At 39.0% G+C, this 20,672-nt stretch overlaps 1 protein-coding gene across 3 annotated transcripts in view; it reads right to left on the bottom strand.

The window, feature by feature from the left end:
* The window catches only part of MYOM2 (myomesin 2), a 150,331-nt gene that overhangs the window by 61,115 nt on the left and 68,544 nt on the right, over positions 1–20,672 (bottom strand). For 2 of the 3 annotated variants that reach the window (XM_075598214.1, XM_075598212.1), the window contains 4 exons: positions 18,935–19,056; positions 16,517–16,534; positions 13,642–13,829; positions 1,886–2,012 (listed from right to left, as the gene is read on the bottom strand). In XM_075598214.1, coding sequence (XP_075454329.1) covers positions 1,886–2,012; positions 13,642–13,829; positions 16,517–16,534; positions 18,935–19,056 — 455 coding nt within the window. The remainder of the gene's footprint in view (positions 1–1,885; positions 2,013–13,641; positions 13,830–16,516; positions 16,535–18,934; positions 19,057–20,672) is intronic. The other variant, XM_075598213.1, reaches the window with a different exon arrangement.

Raw genomic sequence — 20,672 nt, forward strand, 5'->3', positions numbered from 1 at the left:
ACAGTAGATTGTGGTCATCAAGCAAACACCTACATCTTCATTCTCTCTCTCTCAACCTTTATTTTAAGCGTTAACTCCAATCGCTTCGCTTTCCTCTATTCCGATTCCTCCACTCTTCTCCAAGGTGACATAAACTTCCATATTGATGATCTCTCTGTTCCCTGGTCCTATTTCCTTGTTTCTTTAACCTCCTCCTTTGGCCTCCATCTCGATCAATATCCAAATTCTTAATGTCTGGCTATAGTATATAACTCCCCAACTCTGGCCAAGCATGCATTATTTACTGTACAGTATACAGTATACCACCCGTCTTCGCTGCTCTCTATACAACTTTTCTCGCTTATTCCACCCTACCCCTGGAGACCACTGTATAACACAAACCGGGCATGAGGTGGTGAAAGCATCCGTGGAAGCCACGCACTGACCAATGGACTGTGCGTGTGCTCATCACATTGCAAGACAAAAAGGCTGCCCACCACTAGTGAAAGGTCAGTACTTAGCCACTTTATTAGCAGAGTTCTGTGTCAGACTGTTCTGAGGGCTGCAAACCCAACCAATGCAATGGATCTTTATCCTGACGATTTACTTTGTATTTGGTGTTCTTATCTCTACACTTTATTAGAATAAATATACTTTAAAGCGTTGCTTACATACAAATATAAATATTCATATGAAAATCCAAAAAGCAATTTAAGATTTTTTTAGATACAAAATAACAACCAGCGATACTGTTGCTCGGTACACAGCTATTCCTAAAATATTTCCATTAACGAATTAAAGGAATAAAGCTGATGTAACAGGTTAAACCAACTGAGTGAATGGTATCAATGAATCAGCAAGTACAGGAACAGCAGAGATAGATGAATTCATTTAGATTGTAATCTATTTGAGCTCTCCCAATCATTTTTAATCTCTCCAATAGAGCAGGCTCTGATGCTGCTTCTGATGCACAAACCATACTAAGTTCTCCTGCTTCCTTATCACAGTTGAATACAGAGCATCCTCTTTGTGTTAATGATAATACAGTGACTGCTTCAGCTTAAAAATAAGATACACTCTGATCTGTAGTTTCATGAAAGCCTCTACAGACATAGCAAAAGTTTGATTTATGCCAACATCGGATAGGGGGGATTCTTTGAGAACCAAGGCTCCAAGGCATCTATAGTACTAGGTGTGTTTGCAGTTTTGGATGACAATAGATTGTAAGCTCTCCAGGGCAGGGATTTATTTGCCTATTGTCTGATTTTGTTTGTTGCACTGATTGTATTATAATTCCTTGTATTATATTTTACTGTACACTGTGGGTATTATATAAATAAAGAAATACATGCAATGTACATTATTATATTATTACATGTACTGTATAAAGCAGTTGTTCAAGGTACTGTCCCTAAACTGGTGCTGAAAGAGAAATGATCAATCATGTGATTATAATGTATGTATGTCTTTATTATAACAGGTATTATAATTGCATGATGCCATTATAGCTCCCTACAGTTTATAGATAATTTACTGTTACATTAGTTTTTTCTATTACATGGGTTTGGGTATTGTACCGTCCTAAAAGTGCAGAACTCCTATTATGTTTAGAAGCTATACTAAGATGCATAACTGCATGTGGACTCAGATTATTGAGCCATGGTGTATATTGACCTTTCAGAGATTCAGTTAGATCCCCAGAGCCATTTCACTTTTACAGCAATACTGTTATAAAAGCCTTTTACCTTTACTATTTATGGAGCTTCCGACACAGAGGAATGGTGTGAGCTAAAAAGGTTCCAAATAGCCAAGAGGAAGGGCCCAAAACAGCAAGTAATAAAAGTGCATAGAGAAAATTGATTATTTATAGCATCAAGTAACATAACTGTTTTACACAAGGATTTACCTGGCTCAGCCATTGTCCATGCCTCACACTTGAAGTGTCCGCTGGGATCAGATGGAAGACCAAGGCCAGCAAGGTTACTTGCAGCGATTTTAAATTCATAAAATAAATTTTCCGACAAGTCCTCAACCTATTGGAAACAATACCAATTAGATATTGTTAGTTAACTATATATCACATATTGCACACAAGTAACAGAACGTATACTACAGGAATGCAGAGGAAATGTCCAATACTTCTTATATGTGTACATTGAATTTCATGCAGCATCAGTTTACTGGACAGTGAGATCAAAATGTTTATAAAAAATTGGAACTGCATTTCTCACAACTGATGCCAATAATTTATATACTAATGTTTACACAAAACAAGATGGTGAAATGTATTGACACAAAACAATTAAGATGCAACCTTTAATGCATAATATGCATAATATTAGGTCAAATAACTCACTACACGCTCCCCGTCATGTTTCCCCTTCACTGCTCCTGTACACCAAGCCCATGTGGACATGGTTAATTTAAATAAGAAAAGGTAGAGACTGCTTGAAAATCCTGGATTTAGGGGCCTATGCAGAGAGCAGCGCTATTTCGAAATTCGCCATTTTTTGGAGAAAATCGCGCAGAAAGCAGCAGAAAATGGCGAGTTCCGAAAAACGCGCCAATTTTTCTTTTCTATTTGTAAAACTCGCCTCGCGGCTGGCGAGAACCTCAATCTCGCCAGTTTTAAAAATATCCGTATGCAGAGAGGCGCGAACGGCATCTAGCGGCTGTTCGCGCCAATAAAATGGCGCGATTGTCTCCTTTTTGCCTCGCCAGAAAAAACTGGCAAGAAGCTGCCGCTCGCGGCCATTGCAAAGGGGAAAAAAAAGGTGCGAATTTGTTTTTACACGTTTCTGAAGCGCGCATCTCGCCAATTTAAACTCGCCACACGCATCCATGTTAAACATAGCAGAATTCGCACTTTTCTGCATATGGAGAATAAAACTCTCCAAAAAAGCTACTTTTTAATAAATTCGCCAATTTTAAAATTCTCTGCTCTCTGCATAGGCCCCTTAGTCACTTTCTCACCCTCCCCCCCACCCCCCCTTCCCCACACCCCCCCTTCCCCCACACCCCCTGCATTTTAGCTGTGAGGGTCTATTTGCTTCCAGCTGTTAGCACTTCACATCCGGAGAACACTGTTTGCTATAAGACCACACTTCCCATAAACATATATTATGTCTAACTGCCCATCAAATATCTGTGAATGAAATGTATAACCTCTGTTCATTTAATGTAACCATGTATTTGTCATCATAATTCTTTATCCAGGACATACTTGAAGATAAGGGGTAACTCTCAATGTGTTACTTTCTGGTAATCAGATAAGAAGTTACGTGGCCCAATATTTTTTTTTTTGCAGAAATCCGATGTGCACTGCTTATCTGATAGCTGAAACTTGGAGTACAGACAGGGATTCCCTGAACTAGGAGCACCGCTGAATATATGTATTTTTCCTTTTCTTTATTGGTGTGCAGCAACATTTCTTGTTTACGTCCTGGTAAAACATTTTATAAATAAAAATAAAAAACAAACATCTGTAACTCCTGCCAAATCACTTATTGGCAAGAGTGGCACGAAGAGGCACAAAGTTTATGTTTGTATTGTATTTAGAGGTGTGCAAACTTTTCACACACCACAGGGAACTCTAGTTTGGTTTAGTTGCTTCAATCCAAATGTTCGCAACAGGTTCGCTTAATGGTGACAAGTCAACGGGCATTTCATGTTCAATTCGTTTTGATTACTTTTGCTGTCAAAATTTGATCAAATAAAAAAAAAAGGATGTTAAAAAGTTAAATTGTTGCTAATTCACAAATTAAAAAAAAATAGCAAATTTTCCTCTAGATCACACGTTTCTATTATTGACGCCAAACAATGCACTTGACTCACTTAACATCATCGCCTGCTAGATACAGTATCTGTAATGCAGTGTGTAATAAATTACTCCTACCACCAGAATAAAAAGACTATGAAAACATATAAATAAAGTTCAGTTTTATGATAAATTGCATACAATATCAAACATAACATACAAAAGATCTTGGGACTTGACAATCAAAAGTGTCACGATGAAAACTTCCAGTCTATAATGGCCGGCATGAAAGGGATGTAAAAGAGAGGCTATTAAGTAAAGTACTTTAAATGAAGCTGATAGTGCTACTTGACAAACATAATATGGATGGAATTGTCTTATCAAATAGGACATTTTCATACATTCAAGTTCAGTTGTTTAAATTAGCTTTGAGTCCCCACTGAATTACATATCATTTCAACTGTTTTCTGCTATGTCAGTACATGACACCATAGAAAGAATTAAAAAAAAACATTGGTTAAGGGCATTTAATGCTGAGAATGTTATTCAATAATATCAGATGATATGCTAGTTCTGTGATATTTTCTGATTTATGTTTGTTCTAAATATTGTAATGAATTGAATTGTTTGGAGAAAATTGTTATAATCATTATAAATAAACTATATTCAGTTAATACTGATTTCTAGCAGCATAACGTTTGTTGCATGTTTATGATGCATCTAGAGGATCTTATGGTGATTCATAACCCCATCATGCCATTTTCACATTGTAAAGTTGGTAGGAAACTACATCCACATTTCAGGTCATAAAGTATATTACAAATGCTCCTAGCAGAATGTAATCTTATGGAATTAATTATTTATCTAATAGAGCCACAAGCTAAGCTCCTTGCTCTAATGATATACTTTAACAACATACATACTGTATACTTTGGTGTTCAATGGAATTAATCAATCCTCTTTTTTCATTCTTGATGGTGCCTGTATTTGGTGTATTTGACATACACAAAACACATGTCAAAAATTACTGTAAATAGTAGACAGAATATTCAAGGTAATGAGTAGCTCCTTACAGAACCTAAGTCATCAAAAATGCCTCATATGCAAAAATAAAGTGTACTGTATCTTCTAATGTTTTTGGTAATGTAGAAGAAGCACTGACATGATCAATGACTTGTGTAAATCACATACTGTATGAAACTTCATACATACGACGCACAATTTTTTAAGGCTTCAATTACTGTTCAGCCCTGACTTTTTGATGTACAAAAAACATTCAAATAAAATATAAGTACTTAGGCTCCTTAGTGTTTCTTCTCCTCTAATGCACAAGAATTATATTCTTAAATCATTTAATGCCTACATTGTAGACCAGTGGTTTCCAACCTTTTTTTGGTTAAGGAACCCTGAGTGAAATTCTGAGGAACCCCCAACCATCTCTTATAGCGCGTCTGCGAACAGATGCATTGTACATTCTACTGTATTCAATACAATTTTCAAATGACCAGAAAATTGCAGGGAACCCTATAGGGGTGCCCGGGGAACCCAAGGGCTCCTAGGAACCTTGGTTGAAAAACAGTGGTGTAGACACTTGTGCTGTTGTTAATGGTGGGCTAATTCTCCTGTAGGAGTTTGTGATATTGATGGTTGTGTCTCGGCATTATGAACACTTAATTTCCTGTGTAACCTCCAATAAGGGGGAGGCCACATAGGAAAGGTGGTGTACTGTACCTTGTATATATGTATGTATGTCTTTATTTATGTACCTCCATAAATGTACGTAGTGCTTCACAGCAATAATACATGTGACAATCATATATATAACAAATAATACAAATAACAGATTATGGGAATAAGTGCTTTTGACATAAAAGTATCATTTAGGAAAAGGAGTCCCGGCTCCAAAGAGCTTACAATCTAATTAGTTGGTAGGAAGAACGTACAGAGACAGTAGGAGAGCGTTCTGGTAAATGCGTCTGCAGGGGGCCAAGCTTTATGTATCACATGTATAGTATTAGCCACAGAGCTACTCATATGCTTCATTAAGCAGGTGTGTTTTAAGGTGGGTCTTATAGGTGGATAGAGTGGGTGCTAGTCAGGTATCGAGAGGAAGGGCATTCCAGAGATGTGGGGTAGTCGATGAGAAAGGTTTAAGGTGGGAGAGGGCTTTAGATACAAAGGGGGAAGAGAGAAGACATCCTTGAGCGGAACTCAAAATACATTGGTATTTAACTTGATGCTTGTACAGTAGTGTATGCATTGCAGATAAATACTTTGAGTTACTTGTTTGGTCCCTTAGAACTAGTTTTACTTCTATCACTGATAGTGAATATAGCCTAAGGAGGGAGAATGGGATATATAATGGTTTAACTGAACAAGCATTGGAGAATAGAACAATAAATTACTATAAATGTCCCTTCTCTTTTGGGAAACCCAAACAATTAATGTTTTTTGGTCTACTGTATCTTTTACTTGTATTCAAGAGTCCAGGAACGCATGGCTACAACTGATGCTGGTAGTTGTAGCATTTTTGTCTGCAGTTTTGATTTGTCATAGGATGTAATACTGTATCTTTTAATTAGCCAACATTAGAGTTCTTCATAAATTAACTAAATATTGTACAAAGCTTTTGAAACTTTGTAGGTTTCTTTCTGGTGTGGGCTGTGAAAGGTTTTGAAAGTAGTTTGCAATATGATTTCATCTCTAACAAACGTTCATATTGTGCCGTCAAAAGGTTTCACAAAATACAAGAAATATATTGTCCATATGGACTTATCTGGCTTCCTTAAAATTGCAGGTTTTCATAAACACAGATTTGTTTCCTATATCAAAGATTGTGTATTCCAAGTGAACCTTCTACATTGGCATAACTTCTTTAATTACCTTTAACAGAATAACAATATGTTAACCTCAAGGTGTGATTGCAAGTATGGTTGTGTAATTACAGTTGTTCATTCTGCTGTAAGATGATTTATGGGGCAAGAGAATACAGTAAATATACACCTTGCTACAGAAAATGTGTTTGAAAATAGAATCAAATTAAAAAAGGGAAATTAATAGAGGAGGACAATAAAAAGAAAATGACAACATTGACCTAAAAAACTAGAACATGTTTAATACATTATTTCCATAATGTAGGAATTGCAGAAAAAGGAAAAGGAATACATAAGAAAATCAGTATAGCATTGAAGAGCTGTTAAACTAATGAAGATTCATCATTGGGAGATTGAGTAATCTCTACAATAATTGTGTGAAAGTACTATTAGATCTGATTTATCCAAATCACTTGCAGATGTAATTTACTTTATGAGTGCATGATGCTATATTACCTCGTTGAATTCTGACAGATTGATTATTGTTAAAATCTACCAGGTAAGCCTGGCATATTAACTCTAAATAAATCATTTTGTCTGTAGCAGAGTCCCCCTCCTTACCTCCGGTGGGGGGGAACTGCTGAAGTGCCTGACGGGGCTCCGCGCAGTATCGGAAGTGCGAGGTCGGCCATCTTGATTAGGTGCGCATGCGCAGTACGACGAGGCGGGCGCATGTGCAGTTAGATAGTGCGGCGGCCATCTTAGGTGACTCTGCAGAAGCAGCGCGGGACTACAAGTCCTAGGATCCTCTGTGGGGAGGGAATAACCATATGGGCAGTTTGAGCCAATAGGGCTTGAGCAGCAGGAAAAACAGGATATGCTCCGCATCGCACATGTGCGGACCTGTCCTTGATTCCAGCGGCCATTGGGGTGATAATTGCGCATGTGCAGATCAGCAGCAGTGGCCATTACAACAAAGCCCTGCAGGGGAACTACAATCCCCAGCAGCCCCAGGGGCTCCTAGATTATCTGTCCCATGGCAGCCAATACGGCCAGAGCATTCCCCTGCTGAGACATTGATACATTTTGCGCGCAGAGGAGCACGTCAGTCGGAGCTGGGACAAGGAAGGGGTAGGGTATGTGTGCAGGTGTTTGTGGCACCTGCACTAGGCCAGATACCCCACTAGGCCCAGCTAGGCCCTGACTCCCCTCAGCTTGTGGTTGCTGCAGGGACAGGACCACAGTTAGGGACACTGCCCCTGTAGTATTAAAGTGAGGGACACAGCCAGGACGTGGCTGCATCCTGGCCTCAGGTGCTCCTGGACCAGACACCCATCTACTACAGAGACTATAAAAGGTAGTACCATCCACGCCGGAGCCACCCAACGTAGAGGCATCATGGTTCAACCCTCTGGAACCGTGGATCCCATCTTACTGCTGCAGCGCGCCCAGGTGTGGGATCACCCGGCAGGTACCCAACGCAACACATGCACCAACAAACACTTTAGTGGGCAGCGCTGTACCACACATTGGGTGTGGTATTACCTTGTGGACACCAGGGTGGTTAGGTGCCCAAGGGACCCACAGGTGCATTGGGGGCCTGTGACTCCAGGGTCGAGAATGGCGTGTTGGAAGGTAAGGCCGTGTGTGGCCTGGTTGGTGCGACTGCATAAATTCCTTATGTTGCCTGCAGTCAAACTGTTATCTTTTTACTGTGTGTTTTATTGCATGCCGGTCCTGTAATGGGGTTATTCTATATATAGAATCCCGTACAGGTGGAGGCGCTACCGAGCATCGATCCAGGTACACTCCAGGCTCCCAGCAGCAGAGGCTCAGGCCTCCTGTGAACCACGGGTATCGCACCCCACACACACACTGTAGTTACACATCTCCCAGGTGGTGGGGGAAAGTGCGCTACATATGTATTGGGGGGGTTATATGTATTGGGGGGGTGTTTTTTTATGTATTTGGAGGGTGTAGGAGGACGCGCACAGAGGTATGCAAGGGAGAATTGTTGTCGTGAAATTAAATAAGGCTTTTATTGCGCCTGTTTCCTTAACATCAGGAAACCATCCAAACAAAGGGGTCAAACAAAGCTTCTGTTCCACTTGGGAGTATTTCTAGTAAAACCTATGCAGTCCACAACTCCCTTTAGATAAGCATGTCTCCCAGCCCCAAACATATATCATGAAATGAGCAGATATAAAAAGTCTTATAAAAGAAAGTCTTATCTGTTCCTTGTAGTTGGAGGGAAAGTCTTCTCTGTTCCTGGGTTGCTACCTTTTTCCTCAGGTTTGTCAGCATTCAGGTTTAGAAGTTTCCCCTGTGTCTTGCAAGCAGCTCTGCTACGGTATTTCTTGTGGCAGGCTCAAGACATCTGTCCCCATGGTCAGTCTCACAAGTTGTGAGACTCAGGCACAATCTCCCTTCCTGTCTCAAAAGACACGCTTTTCTAAGAAGCTAATCAGGCAGTTGGTGTTGGATAATTGACTACCAGCAGTTAACCACCACACTGCCGGATTAGAGGCACATTTCCTGAGCAGGGATAACTCCCCTGTTACAGAGGGGTTAGTATATATGTGGGAGTGTGGGGGAGATTGTATATATTCAGGGGGTGGGGATTTTTTAAATATGTATTTGGGGGTGGGAAGTTTTTTGCATTGGGTGTGGTTTTTTTTGGTATATATTGTGAGGGGGGGGAATGAGTGAGAGTGGCAATTGACAGAGGGGGTGGGAGAGTGAGAGGAGAGAAAGGGTGAGTGAGAGGAGAAAAGGGGTGAGTGAGGAAAAGAGGGAGTAAGAGTGAGACGCAAATACATGTGAGGCGGGGGGCAGGGATTGAGTGAGAGTGGGGTAATTGATGGAGGGGGAGAGTGAGAGGTGAGACAGAGGGGAGAAAAATACATGCGAAAAGGGAGGGAAAAAGAGGGGGCCCACGAGGTGTGAAATTGGGTGGGGGGAGGGGGTCGTGAGGTGTGAAATGTGGCTCGCAACACTGCCGACGGGGGAGCCTGCAGCCTCTTTACCACACCAGATCCCTTAATTTTACAGCAAAATATCAGGAAAATGTATTTTGCAATAGTGTACTATACAACTTTATGATATACTGGATACCTTCCCTCCTCTCAGCTCCCCCCCCCCCTAGTCACATCTACCAGATGCCCCCTGTTGTTCATCTATCCTGTGTACCAGGTAGCTTCTACCATTTGCTGCATGATCCCTGCTGAGAAAGGTCCTTTGAAGCACCCTACATTTCAGACTGAGCATCACCGTTAGTTGAGAAGTCTGTAACCCCTCCTCTGCTGAATTCCCTATTACAGTATTTTACTATTTCAGTTAGATCTGGGCCAGTCCTGTGATTGGCTGAAAATTAAAACGGCCCTGATTGGTCCCCAAACCCTTTAGGGGATAATGTGCCTGAAAATCTTTAAAAACCCCAACCTAGTCATTTCAGATTCAGATTCACTTGGGGAAAAGACATTTCAATGCTGTGATCTCTCTTTGGAGTACAGTACGTTGGCCTGTGCAGTTGTCCCACTGTCGCTGTACCATCCCAAAAACGCCTTCCTGCCCCCACGTGTGATACTGAATTACTTGTAAGTTTTTTTTTTTTATAAACCCTACTTTTATTTCTACTATGTACCCACCCATTTCCCTTGCAATTAGGGTTAGGGTTGACTTTATGTTATATTTTTTGTACTGTACCCTCCTAGATTAAATCCTTGTTTAATGGCTCTATTGTTATAACTGAGTGTTATCCCACGTGGTTGTGTAACGTATCTAGTGTATATGGTGGTATTTGCAATGTGGCATAACTGGGAAATTTGTGAACTGGGCTGGGATCTTATTATCTTCTTTAATATCTCCTGGATAACAGTACAGGTAGAAACAATAGGCATTGAAGTGGGATTGACTCCTTGTATGAGTCAGTTATTACCAGGAGTGGGTGGGCGTGTACCCTGGGTGGGTTCACTCATAGCTTGGTTCATGGCAACGCTACTCCCTAGTGAGTTTAGGCTTAGGTTATTACAGTATGTGCACTGTGATTAGTTAACTTTGATGTGTGCTCTCTGGAGGAATGGGAATCTCTAAATTAAGAGGAGATTGCCGTGTCCCCAGGGACCATCAGGGTAATAGAGGTTGGGCTAGAATAATTGCACTGTGTTTACAGGGATTGTGTAAATGCTTACGTGTGTTCACAGAGGTCCTCATGTCCCCAGAACCAACCAAAGTACAAGAGTAAGGTTGTGACTCACACCGAGAGCCTATTATCACCATAATTTGGTGGGTAGTATCCCAGGTATGAGTGTGGCTCTTGGGGTGGACCTCCTAATTGTTCTGGGCGGTGACTCTGCCATCAAATAAAAGTCAGGCTAGGACCAGTGTCTAGTTTTTGGTCAAGCCCCAGGATTGAATTGGCCGTATCCCAGGTATAATAGCGTGGCTCTTGGGATGGGCCCCTTGTAGTTCTGTGTGGTGACGCTACCATCCTAGCAAAGTAAAGCTAGGGATAGTACTGGGCGTTTTTGGGCACCTTTTTTCCATAGCTCGAGTGGGAATAAATTGCGGTCAGCAGGACCGAGGCGCTTTCCCAGTGGGAGGAGTCTGGATAGACTCAGTATACCGGTTACCCGCTGTTTTGGGTACCGGTGGTTTGGTGCTCCAGCGTGACAAGACCTTTCCGTGTCGGACGTCCGTCACAAAGTGTAATCCATACTATCTATTCAATTCATTTAAGGTTCTCCAAAATACTTGTTAGGTGAATCATGTATTATATGTATACCTTTACCTTCAAAAGTCCCTGCAGTTAAATACCCATATTCTGTGCTAGGGAATAAGACTAATAATAATAATAAAAAATGACAACAAAAGTCAATGGAGATCTCCATCTTTTCCCCATATTTTCCTACAGTGTGTGCACAACCACATAATCTCAACCCTAAACCAGCAACACCCTAAGGCCCAGATCCACTAAGCTCCATTATTGATTTAATAATATGGTAACTTAAGTTAATATCTCATTAAGTGCCAACGGGTATCTTCAAAGCTCACTAATGCTGCATTAAGTGCTATTTTTAGCTGTAACGAGCCCTTGCAATAGTATAATGGCTGTTAGTGCTAATGATATGCAAGAGAGGTGTTTTGTATAACAACGCATATCCACAGAGCTCCGTTATACTGTAGTTAGTACAGGGATTTAATGTTCTTAGTTAGGTCATAACTAAACTTGGCGTTGCTCCTATCCAGACCCAGAAATAGTTATTTTACAGGGTCTGGATAAGTGTAAGAACACAGTTAGGTCTGATTTAACTATTATATTGTTCTATTCCTCTCCTGTCTCCTCTTCATTAACTTTAGTTAAAGACCAACTCAGGGTCTTGATCACCATGTTATTTAAAGCTAACTAAAGGCAGTGCTAACTTAAAATGGCATTAAGGAGATATCCTAAGGAGATAATAAATGGCTATTATTTTTGCATATGTTTAGCTCTGTGGATACCCATTAAACTCAGGGGAAATTATGTCTATTACCTATTTAGGTAAAGTCACATTATTTGCCCTGTTTTAACGGAGCTCTGTGGATCTGCCCCTAAGAGTAAAAACACGTTACTTTTGGAAAACATGAGACTGACACAACTGGGACAAACGACATAACTAGTTATGTAGCTCAATGTGGGTAACCGATGCATCAAAACATATGAGTCCCAATAATTTGGTAATAATTCTTCCGTAGGGAACACTCCAATAAGATGGTGAGCAATGATAACATACCCTAATAGGTCAAGGGACTAGTACCTAGTGCTAGCCAGCACAATAAACAGTACAAAGATTGTCCCAACCATAATAACTAGGCATAGTATGTAAGGAAACACTCACTTTTAATTCCAGAGCAGTCCCATCAGGTATCCTGAACAGCGTGCAATCCACCAAACAGTGAAAGTAGAATAGGTGAACAAAGCCAGTGTACTGCTTGCAATTAAATGGAGGAGGCTAATGGTAGCAAAAAACCCTTTTAATGATTAAAAGGATCCAACATCACCCCTGGATCGCCCAGAAAATGCTCACCTACGCGTTTCGGGCCGTGCGAACCTTTATCAAGGTGTTGATAAAGGGCTTGATAAAGGGTGCACGGCCCGAAACGCATAGGTGAGCATTTTCTGGGAGATCCAGGGGTGATGTTGGATCCGTTTAATCATTAAAAGTTTTTTTTGCTACCATTAGCCTCCTCCATTTAATTGCAGGCAGTACACAGGCTTTGTTCACCTATTCTAGTTATGTAGCTTAGTCTATTCACCAAAGTATACAATAATCCCTTCATTCTTCAACAAATATGGTTGTATGTATTCTAAATTCCATTAATTGTATTGTTGTACAGATATACTGTAGCAAATATAATTGTACATGTGACTGTTGCCAGCAGGTACACCAGTGCATTAAGCCGGTGCCTTTTATCATGTGGCTAATGCTTATAAATGGCAGCTGCTCTCGTGGGTGCATTTTTTGTGCTACATCTGTACTTTTGGAGTTAGGCTTTTGAGCCAAAGTTTAAAAAACTACTAGACCTTTTAAATAACGAAATAACTATTAATAATGTCACTCAAGGTAAATATTACATATCTGAGTGGTTTTATTGTATTACAAGTACAAAATATGTTGCTAAAGTAGGCCTGGGGCTCAAATAATTCTTATGTTGTATGCACTCAGTTGACATTTGCTTAACAAGTATAGTCACAAAGCAGCCATAAAGATTAAAGACTGGTAGTTACTCTGAAGCCTTTTACAGTATGAACCTGCACGTCTTCTTCTTCTCCTCTGTTCCAAATTGATTTCATATTTTCAATATCATTTTAAACATACAATGAATTTTTAAACTGCACAAAAAAACGAAACTATATGTAGGTTCACTGAAGCCCTATAAATTTAACACACCACCTAAAAGCTGCATTGCCATACAATATATTTTTTCTTTGAGATTTAGAGACGCTTCGGACTACTTCCATACGAGGTCACATCAAATGTATTGTGAAAGATAATGTTTATCAAATGCACACTTGCTCTCCAAGACATAAAGTAAAAACGTTTAAATACCAACCGTGTAAATCCTTTCTTTAACTGAATTGGTATTCACTTCATGCCAGTTAAGGTGATTTGCCTCACGCTGATCAATATAGTATCCAGTGATTTGGGATCCTCCCGTAAATCTGGGTAATTTCCAACCCAAAGTCATTGAGTGGCCATCACAGTTTAGAAGTGTAATGCCATAAGGATGAGATGGAGAGGCTAAAAGAAAACAGATTGTGTTACTGAATTTAACAAAAAAAGTCCGGGATTGTGGCTCCCTGGCAGTATTTATATGAAAAGGAGTTGCACAAATTATACAATTTCAATTCTCAATGGTGGTTTGTATTGGGTTTTTTTTACATATATATTTATTGCATGGGCTTTTTTTCTTCTTCAGATGTTCACACAAAACACACCCAAAAAGGACAGCATAGTGGTTAGGAATAAACAATGGAAACCCCAATACATTATTGTCATTGTACTGTACAATAAATTGCCATCCATTTAAAATGTGTCACTTGTTGAAATAAACACCAGAAAAGGTGCAGTTCCCCTGCTCACTCATTGTACCCTACCTACAGTGATGTGTTTCTACCTCTCAATGTTATTTCACTGACCATTGCTTATTTAATTACATTTTATTCCTGAAAACAAATGGTGAAATATTCCCTTTCACATAGTTTGTTTTTCACAATTATTTAGGTCAATAATTAGACATTTTTCTTTTTTCCATTTACATTCCTCAAAAACACAAACGAATACGGTTGCTGAGGGACATATTCTATATAGTCCAAAGAGGCAGCTTCTACAGTTTATTTTCTTTCTTTTTTTTTTAAATATGAAAAAATGTTGAAGTTTTCATCTTCTATTATTTTATTAGGTGAAGATATACCTGAAGCAACCCTGAAATATAATTGCAATTGATTTTTGCCCAAAAGCTACATCTACATTGAAAGTGGCTGGTTTCACTAAACTATCTCTATACCCTATATTCTACCTCCTCCATAGTAGTTTTTCTGATAAATTAACAGGATTTGTTTCTCAACTAGTCCAGGGTGGCAAAGCGTCCAAATTTGGTAATCTATACGACCTTCTCCCTATATTTATATATATATATATATACCATAACTCTAAACCCTGGACTAGTGGAGGGGGGCAAAGAATATCTCCAAACACTACTGTATTTACCCCTTTGTAAATATAGTTATCATGCATACCTTTATGTCTGCTGTTGTACTTAAGGAGTTAATGCTCCCAACTTGCTACCCAACTACTATAGAGATATGCCATAGAGGTATGCCATAGAGGTAATGGGAATTACATTCAATACGTTTATGAGGGAATTGCACTTTTGACATACAATTTATAATATACCATTAAGGGCTCAGTTTATAGCACATAATGACCGTTATATATGACATGGTAAATACATTTTTCTGACTTTTAATATATACCTGTTGACATTGTATACTGGTCTTTTTTTAGCAGGATTCAAAAATGCATACAGTATACAGATGCAGCCACGAGTATTAGAACACTTGTATCTGGGAAATTCTGGGAAATTCTGGGGCAGTCTCACAGTAAATGCCTCAACACTGCCTCAACATTCCTGTGAGATTCTTAATGGCCCATCTGATTAACACAGCGGGTGGTCCCTACAGTCCCATTCAAACTGAATGGGACTGCAGGGACCCCTGCTGTGGTAATCCGACATGACATTAGGAATCTCACAGGAATGTTGAGGCATTTACTGTGAGACTGTCCCAGAATTTCCCAGGCAAGAGTTCTAATACTCGTGGCTGCATCTGTATATTGTAGAAATGTCTGCATTCCAACCTAAAGTTGTTTTTTGAATGTTCATTTATATTTACAAGTAGAAGAATAGATAGCCACTGTTCATATTTGTCTGTCTGACATATGTACTGTATATTATTTGTTGTCACCGGTTGTGATTTGCATATACAGTACACGTAGGGAAATCTCTACTCATAGTGAAAATATATTGTTAGCATAACTTTATTTCATTGTTAATAGTACAAGTGATTCAAAATATTAAAAATGTGTAGTCAGGATAAAAATCAGCCAATGTGAGTTACTAGAGTTCATAACTTGTCCCAATAAAAGGCCCTCCAATCTGGCATGTTTACTGCTTCATACCGGTCATAAAAATAGTTTTTGGAAATGTCTTTAATCCTTGGAATGCATTATTAGATTTGGAAAACAGCCTTTTTATGTCACCATGTGGAATTCATTACCCATGGAGACTGTGATGGCAGATACAATAGATTTGTTCAAAAAAAGGTTGGACATCTTTTTAGAAAGGAAAGGTATACAGGGATATGCCAAATAAGTAAACATGGGAAGGATGCTGATCCAGGGAATAATCCGATTGCCAATTCTTGGAGTCAGGAAGGAATTTATGTTTCCCCTTAATGGGGTTTTTTGTTTGCCTTCCTCTGGATCAATAAGTAAGTATAAATATAGGATAAAGTAGCTGTTGTCTAAATTTAGCAAAGGTTAAACTTGATGGACGTACGTCTTTTTTTAACCTCATCTACTATGTAAATATGTAACTACGTAACTATGTTTTCAAACAATATAAGCCTAGAAAATAAAGGTAATCTATATATTGTACAGAGTTCATCCTTCTGTACAATAACGCAAGGAAAAACCTACTTTTAGACTTGCGGCTGACATGATATTTATGAAATGTAAAACTTAAATAACACTGGGACCCAAACTCTAGTAATAGGTAAAATTGTGTTGATTTAATAATAGACAAAACAAAGCACATTGAAATGCGTGTCCGTGTTGCTTTAGTGGCCTGTGATATTAAACCAGTAAAGTAAGAAGTGAATAAAAGGGTGTGGGTAGTGTAATTGTCATGCTTATTTTGCATCACCTACCATGAGTAACACCTCCTCCTAAAACAATCAAATCAAAAAATATTTTGAGATCATAGTCACTGTTTAATAAAAGGAATGGATTATCTTTAACAATACTGTACATTGCCATGCTTCCCTATAGTCACTTAAATACTGTACCTGCAATCAATGTATAACCAATACAAAAATGTGGTGTTGCGCAACAATTTTTAAAGTTATTTGATAATTTTTATCCATTGCATTCCTAAGGGCCCCAAAAAATAGTTAATCACTAATTGCAGTGAAAATAATACAAAGTAACCCTCTGTATTGGCAGCAAATTGGTTAAATTGTATTGTTTCAAAATACACTTCCCCTGTAAGCATGATATAAATCAGTGGATCCCCAAAGTAGAAAAAAAACACAATATTTTAAAAGCTGTGCTCACTTATTGTAGACTGACACATTTGAAGTAAGGGACATTTTGCTTCAGAATCAGACTTTGTATGTATGTGTGTGCAGATGTAGCAAAGCGTAGTGTCTTTGGTGATGCTGCTGCCATGCACAGTCATGTGACCGCAGTGGCTGTAGTACTGAAGTATATATGGTGCAGGGAGTCCCATTCAGAAGCATGGACCCCCGGCAGCTACATCGCGGCAGACTCTGTTCTCGATGCCGCCGACTTTTGCTTGTTCGTCCGCGGCGCAAGTGACAGTACGTCTTGCTACATCTGTATGTATATCTTTATTTATACAGCGCAAACCATGTACATAGCACTTTACAGCAGTAATACACATGTCATAGTCACTATCCCTAAAGAAGGTAAATATCATAATATCTGCTCAAACTAGAGAATCAAATCTTTACTTAATACAGACACAAAACTGTATGCTAAAATTATTGAAAATTGGTTGGGAATGGTCCTCCCTTCTCTGATACATCCTGATCAGGTTGGTTTCATATCCAAGAGGCAATCCACAGACAACAGTAGAAGAAATATAAATCTTATACATTTTGTGCGGTCTAAGAAAATTCCCCTAGTTCTTTTCTTTGATGCAGAGGTGGCTTCCAACAGGTTAAATTGGGAGTACATGTCCAAGGTATTGAGGGCATTTGGAACTGATGGAGCTATTTCGGCTCTCTATTAATCATAATCTGCGAGGGTGAATACAGCCAGATTATCTCGAAACCCTTTCCCTTATTTAATGGTACATGCCAAGGGGTGCCGTCTTTCCCGCTGATTTTTGCATTAGCTGCTGAGCCTTTAGCAATTAGTATAAGGAATAGCCCAGACATCTCAGGAATCACCTTAGTCCAGAATGAATACAAACTGAGTTTATATGAAGATGATATTCTTTTAACATTAACGAACCCAGTAATCTCTCTGCCAAATTTACAAAAAGTATTACATAACTTCAGAAAAATCTCAGATTATAAAATGAATGAAAATACGTGTGAGATTCTCGCTAATAGGGTGCAGCAAAGATTGGTGGAGGCTTTGTATTCTTCATTTTCCTTACGATGGTAGGAAATATCTAGGTATTCATATTACTAAGGAGCCATCTGAACTTTTTTAGGAAAATTACCCCCCTAAGATTGTGAGATTTAAACTCTTGGGATAGATCAGTGGTCTATCAGTGGATATATCTTGTTTTTTTTTTTTTTTAAAGGAAAAACTGTTGTTTAGTTACTGTACTTTAATTTCTCATTAGAGCAACATTTCAGGGCTCCTGGCCCCTTCCTCAGGCTCTAACTGTAAATGTAAGTAGGTCACCAACTGTTTTTCCTGCTGTAACAAAAGAATACTTTTTATTAATCCGGATTATTCGTGAAACAGTCACAAGACACACGTGAGTTGATTTATTTTTAGTTTTGTTTCCAATTGCCAATTCAGTGTGGACATTTTTGTCCTTGTACCATAGCGGTGAGGGTACAGGACTACAGTAGGAGGAATTATTTGTTGGAGTGAAGTAAAAGTGGGTGAATGCAAGTTTACAACTTAAAATACAACTTTTCACCCGCCCCAAATGTCTACATTTTATTGCGAGTGTGAATGGGTTTCTATGTTTCACATTTCAGTAATCCCCAATCCTGAGTGAGAGAAACATTGCAATGGATTCCATCCATATTGTGTTGGTCCCCAAATTCCATCAATATATTTCCATTAAATGTTGCTATGAAACTGGAATTCCATAGATAATGCACTGAAGTACTCCCATTTACTAGTATTGTTGTTCCTATTTCTACTACTGTAGTTTAGATTGACCTGAAGAAGTCTTTAAAATGTGGCCCATCCATACACTGTAAGTCTCAACTAGGCTTAAGTGATTAAGAACATTTATAACAATACCTGTAGAAAGATAAGATTTAACAAATAACTCATTTATTATTGGAGTATTTGTCGAAATTCTGATTTAGCCAATGACATTGGGTAGATAATATCAAGACACAGATACTTACTTAAAGCAGCTTTAACAGTTATTGCTTCAGATTCCTGAGAATTTTCACTGACTCCAACAGCATTTACAGCCTTTACACGGAAAATGTACTTCTCTCCAGTTGTTAAACCATGAACAACAAATCTAAGAAAATAAATGGGCAATATTATCAGAACACACAGATACCCCGCAAGCTCTCAGAACCCCCCCCCTCCCTCAAATTACCACAAAATATATATATGTATATACACGTAAGTGTCAAAAGGAGTGCTACTGGGCATGGCTAATTGTATAAAACAATAATTTCTTGTTTCATACAATATGTTAAATATGGACCAAGTCTCACTATTTACTTAATTGTGCTTTGCTTTCAGATATAAAATCTTTATTGATATCTAAGAGTAATGTATTTGTTCTCACGATATTCTAGTTGTATTATGAACAAGATGTCTGTGGTATTCAAGGATTTATGGATATTTTTGGAAGCCATACTGTACTTATTTTACCAATCAAAAGCTAAATAATAGTAATATATTTATGTATTTGATTTAGGGACATGCTTGGCTTTCCAAAGAAAAGCGACACATAAAATATTATAAAGATAATTGACTACATACAGTATGTTCAATAACAATTATTCCGCATTATTTCACCAATAGACAACATACACATACAAAAGTAAGCATTTGCACTGTAGAGGTTTGCATCATAAAAAAGATTCATTCTTAGATTAAAAAACACAAGATTTTATTCTTCAGTAATAGCGGATTAATAAGTAGTGAATCTTGGAAAGATTGCTACAGTATAGACAACAATCTCTATCTTCCTTTTTTAGGAGTGTTTACAATGGGAGATTTCCCATTAGGTCCGATAGGCCAGGGCCTAAGGTGGCAGAATTTGGGGGGCGGCAGAATTTGGAGCCGACGTGCTGGCTTGCCGCCCCGTGCATGCAATATCGGTGGTTGCCGTTTGTGCGATCAGGATTGGCTGCTTGTGCGAGCAGGACTGGCATGCGCGAGTGGCACTGGCCGCTACTGGGCATGCGCGAGCGGTGCTTGCCCTGCATGCGATATCGGTGGTTGCCATTTGTGCGATCAGGATTGGCTGCTTGTGCAAGCAGGGCTGGCATGCGCGAGTGGCACTGGCCGCTACTGGGCATGCGCGAGCGGTGCTTGCCCTGCATGCGCGAGTGAAGCTGCCCGCTTCTGCGTATGCATGAGAGCCACTTCTGTGCATTCGTGATCGGCCAGCACGTAACGTCACGTTGCCATGGGAGCAGGAGTGCTTCATCAGGTAAGGGCCTAAAGGCGCCATTTAAAAAAATCCGCTACTGAGTGTTTAGTATTATAAAATCACTATTATTAGGGCAGTTTTTTTTTATAAATATATCTTGTTTTGTTGCAAATCGCCACCTGATTTAAATGCATAATCCTGATTTTCTTTCATTTGGCAGATATATTATTTAGTAAACCCTGAGAAAATAAGCCATATGGTATTTAAACATGCACTTACACTTATATATGTCTTCATGTTTTTTAACATACCTGTCAAATAGTTCGTTTTAATATTCCATTACAAAAGTGTTTTGGTGATGCACACTTTTAAATCATTAAACAAACCACTTTGATGTATGCTGTAGCACTTCAGAAATGCCTACTATGTATTTTTATTTATGGTAATTGTCTGCTATGTCCTCTAATGTGACATATATCTATTACATATCTATTACATGTATATTTCCATGACCTCTTATTGGAAAG

Source organism: Ascaphus truei, chromosome 4, assembly GCF_040206685.1.
Source record: "Ascaphus truei isolate aAscTru1 chromosome 4, aAscTru1.hap1, whole genome shotgun sequence".
In the NCBI taxonomy this organism is placed as follows: domain Eukaryota; kingdom Metazoa; phylum Chordata; class Amphibia; order Anura; family Ascaphidae; genus Ascaphus; species Ascaphus truei.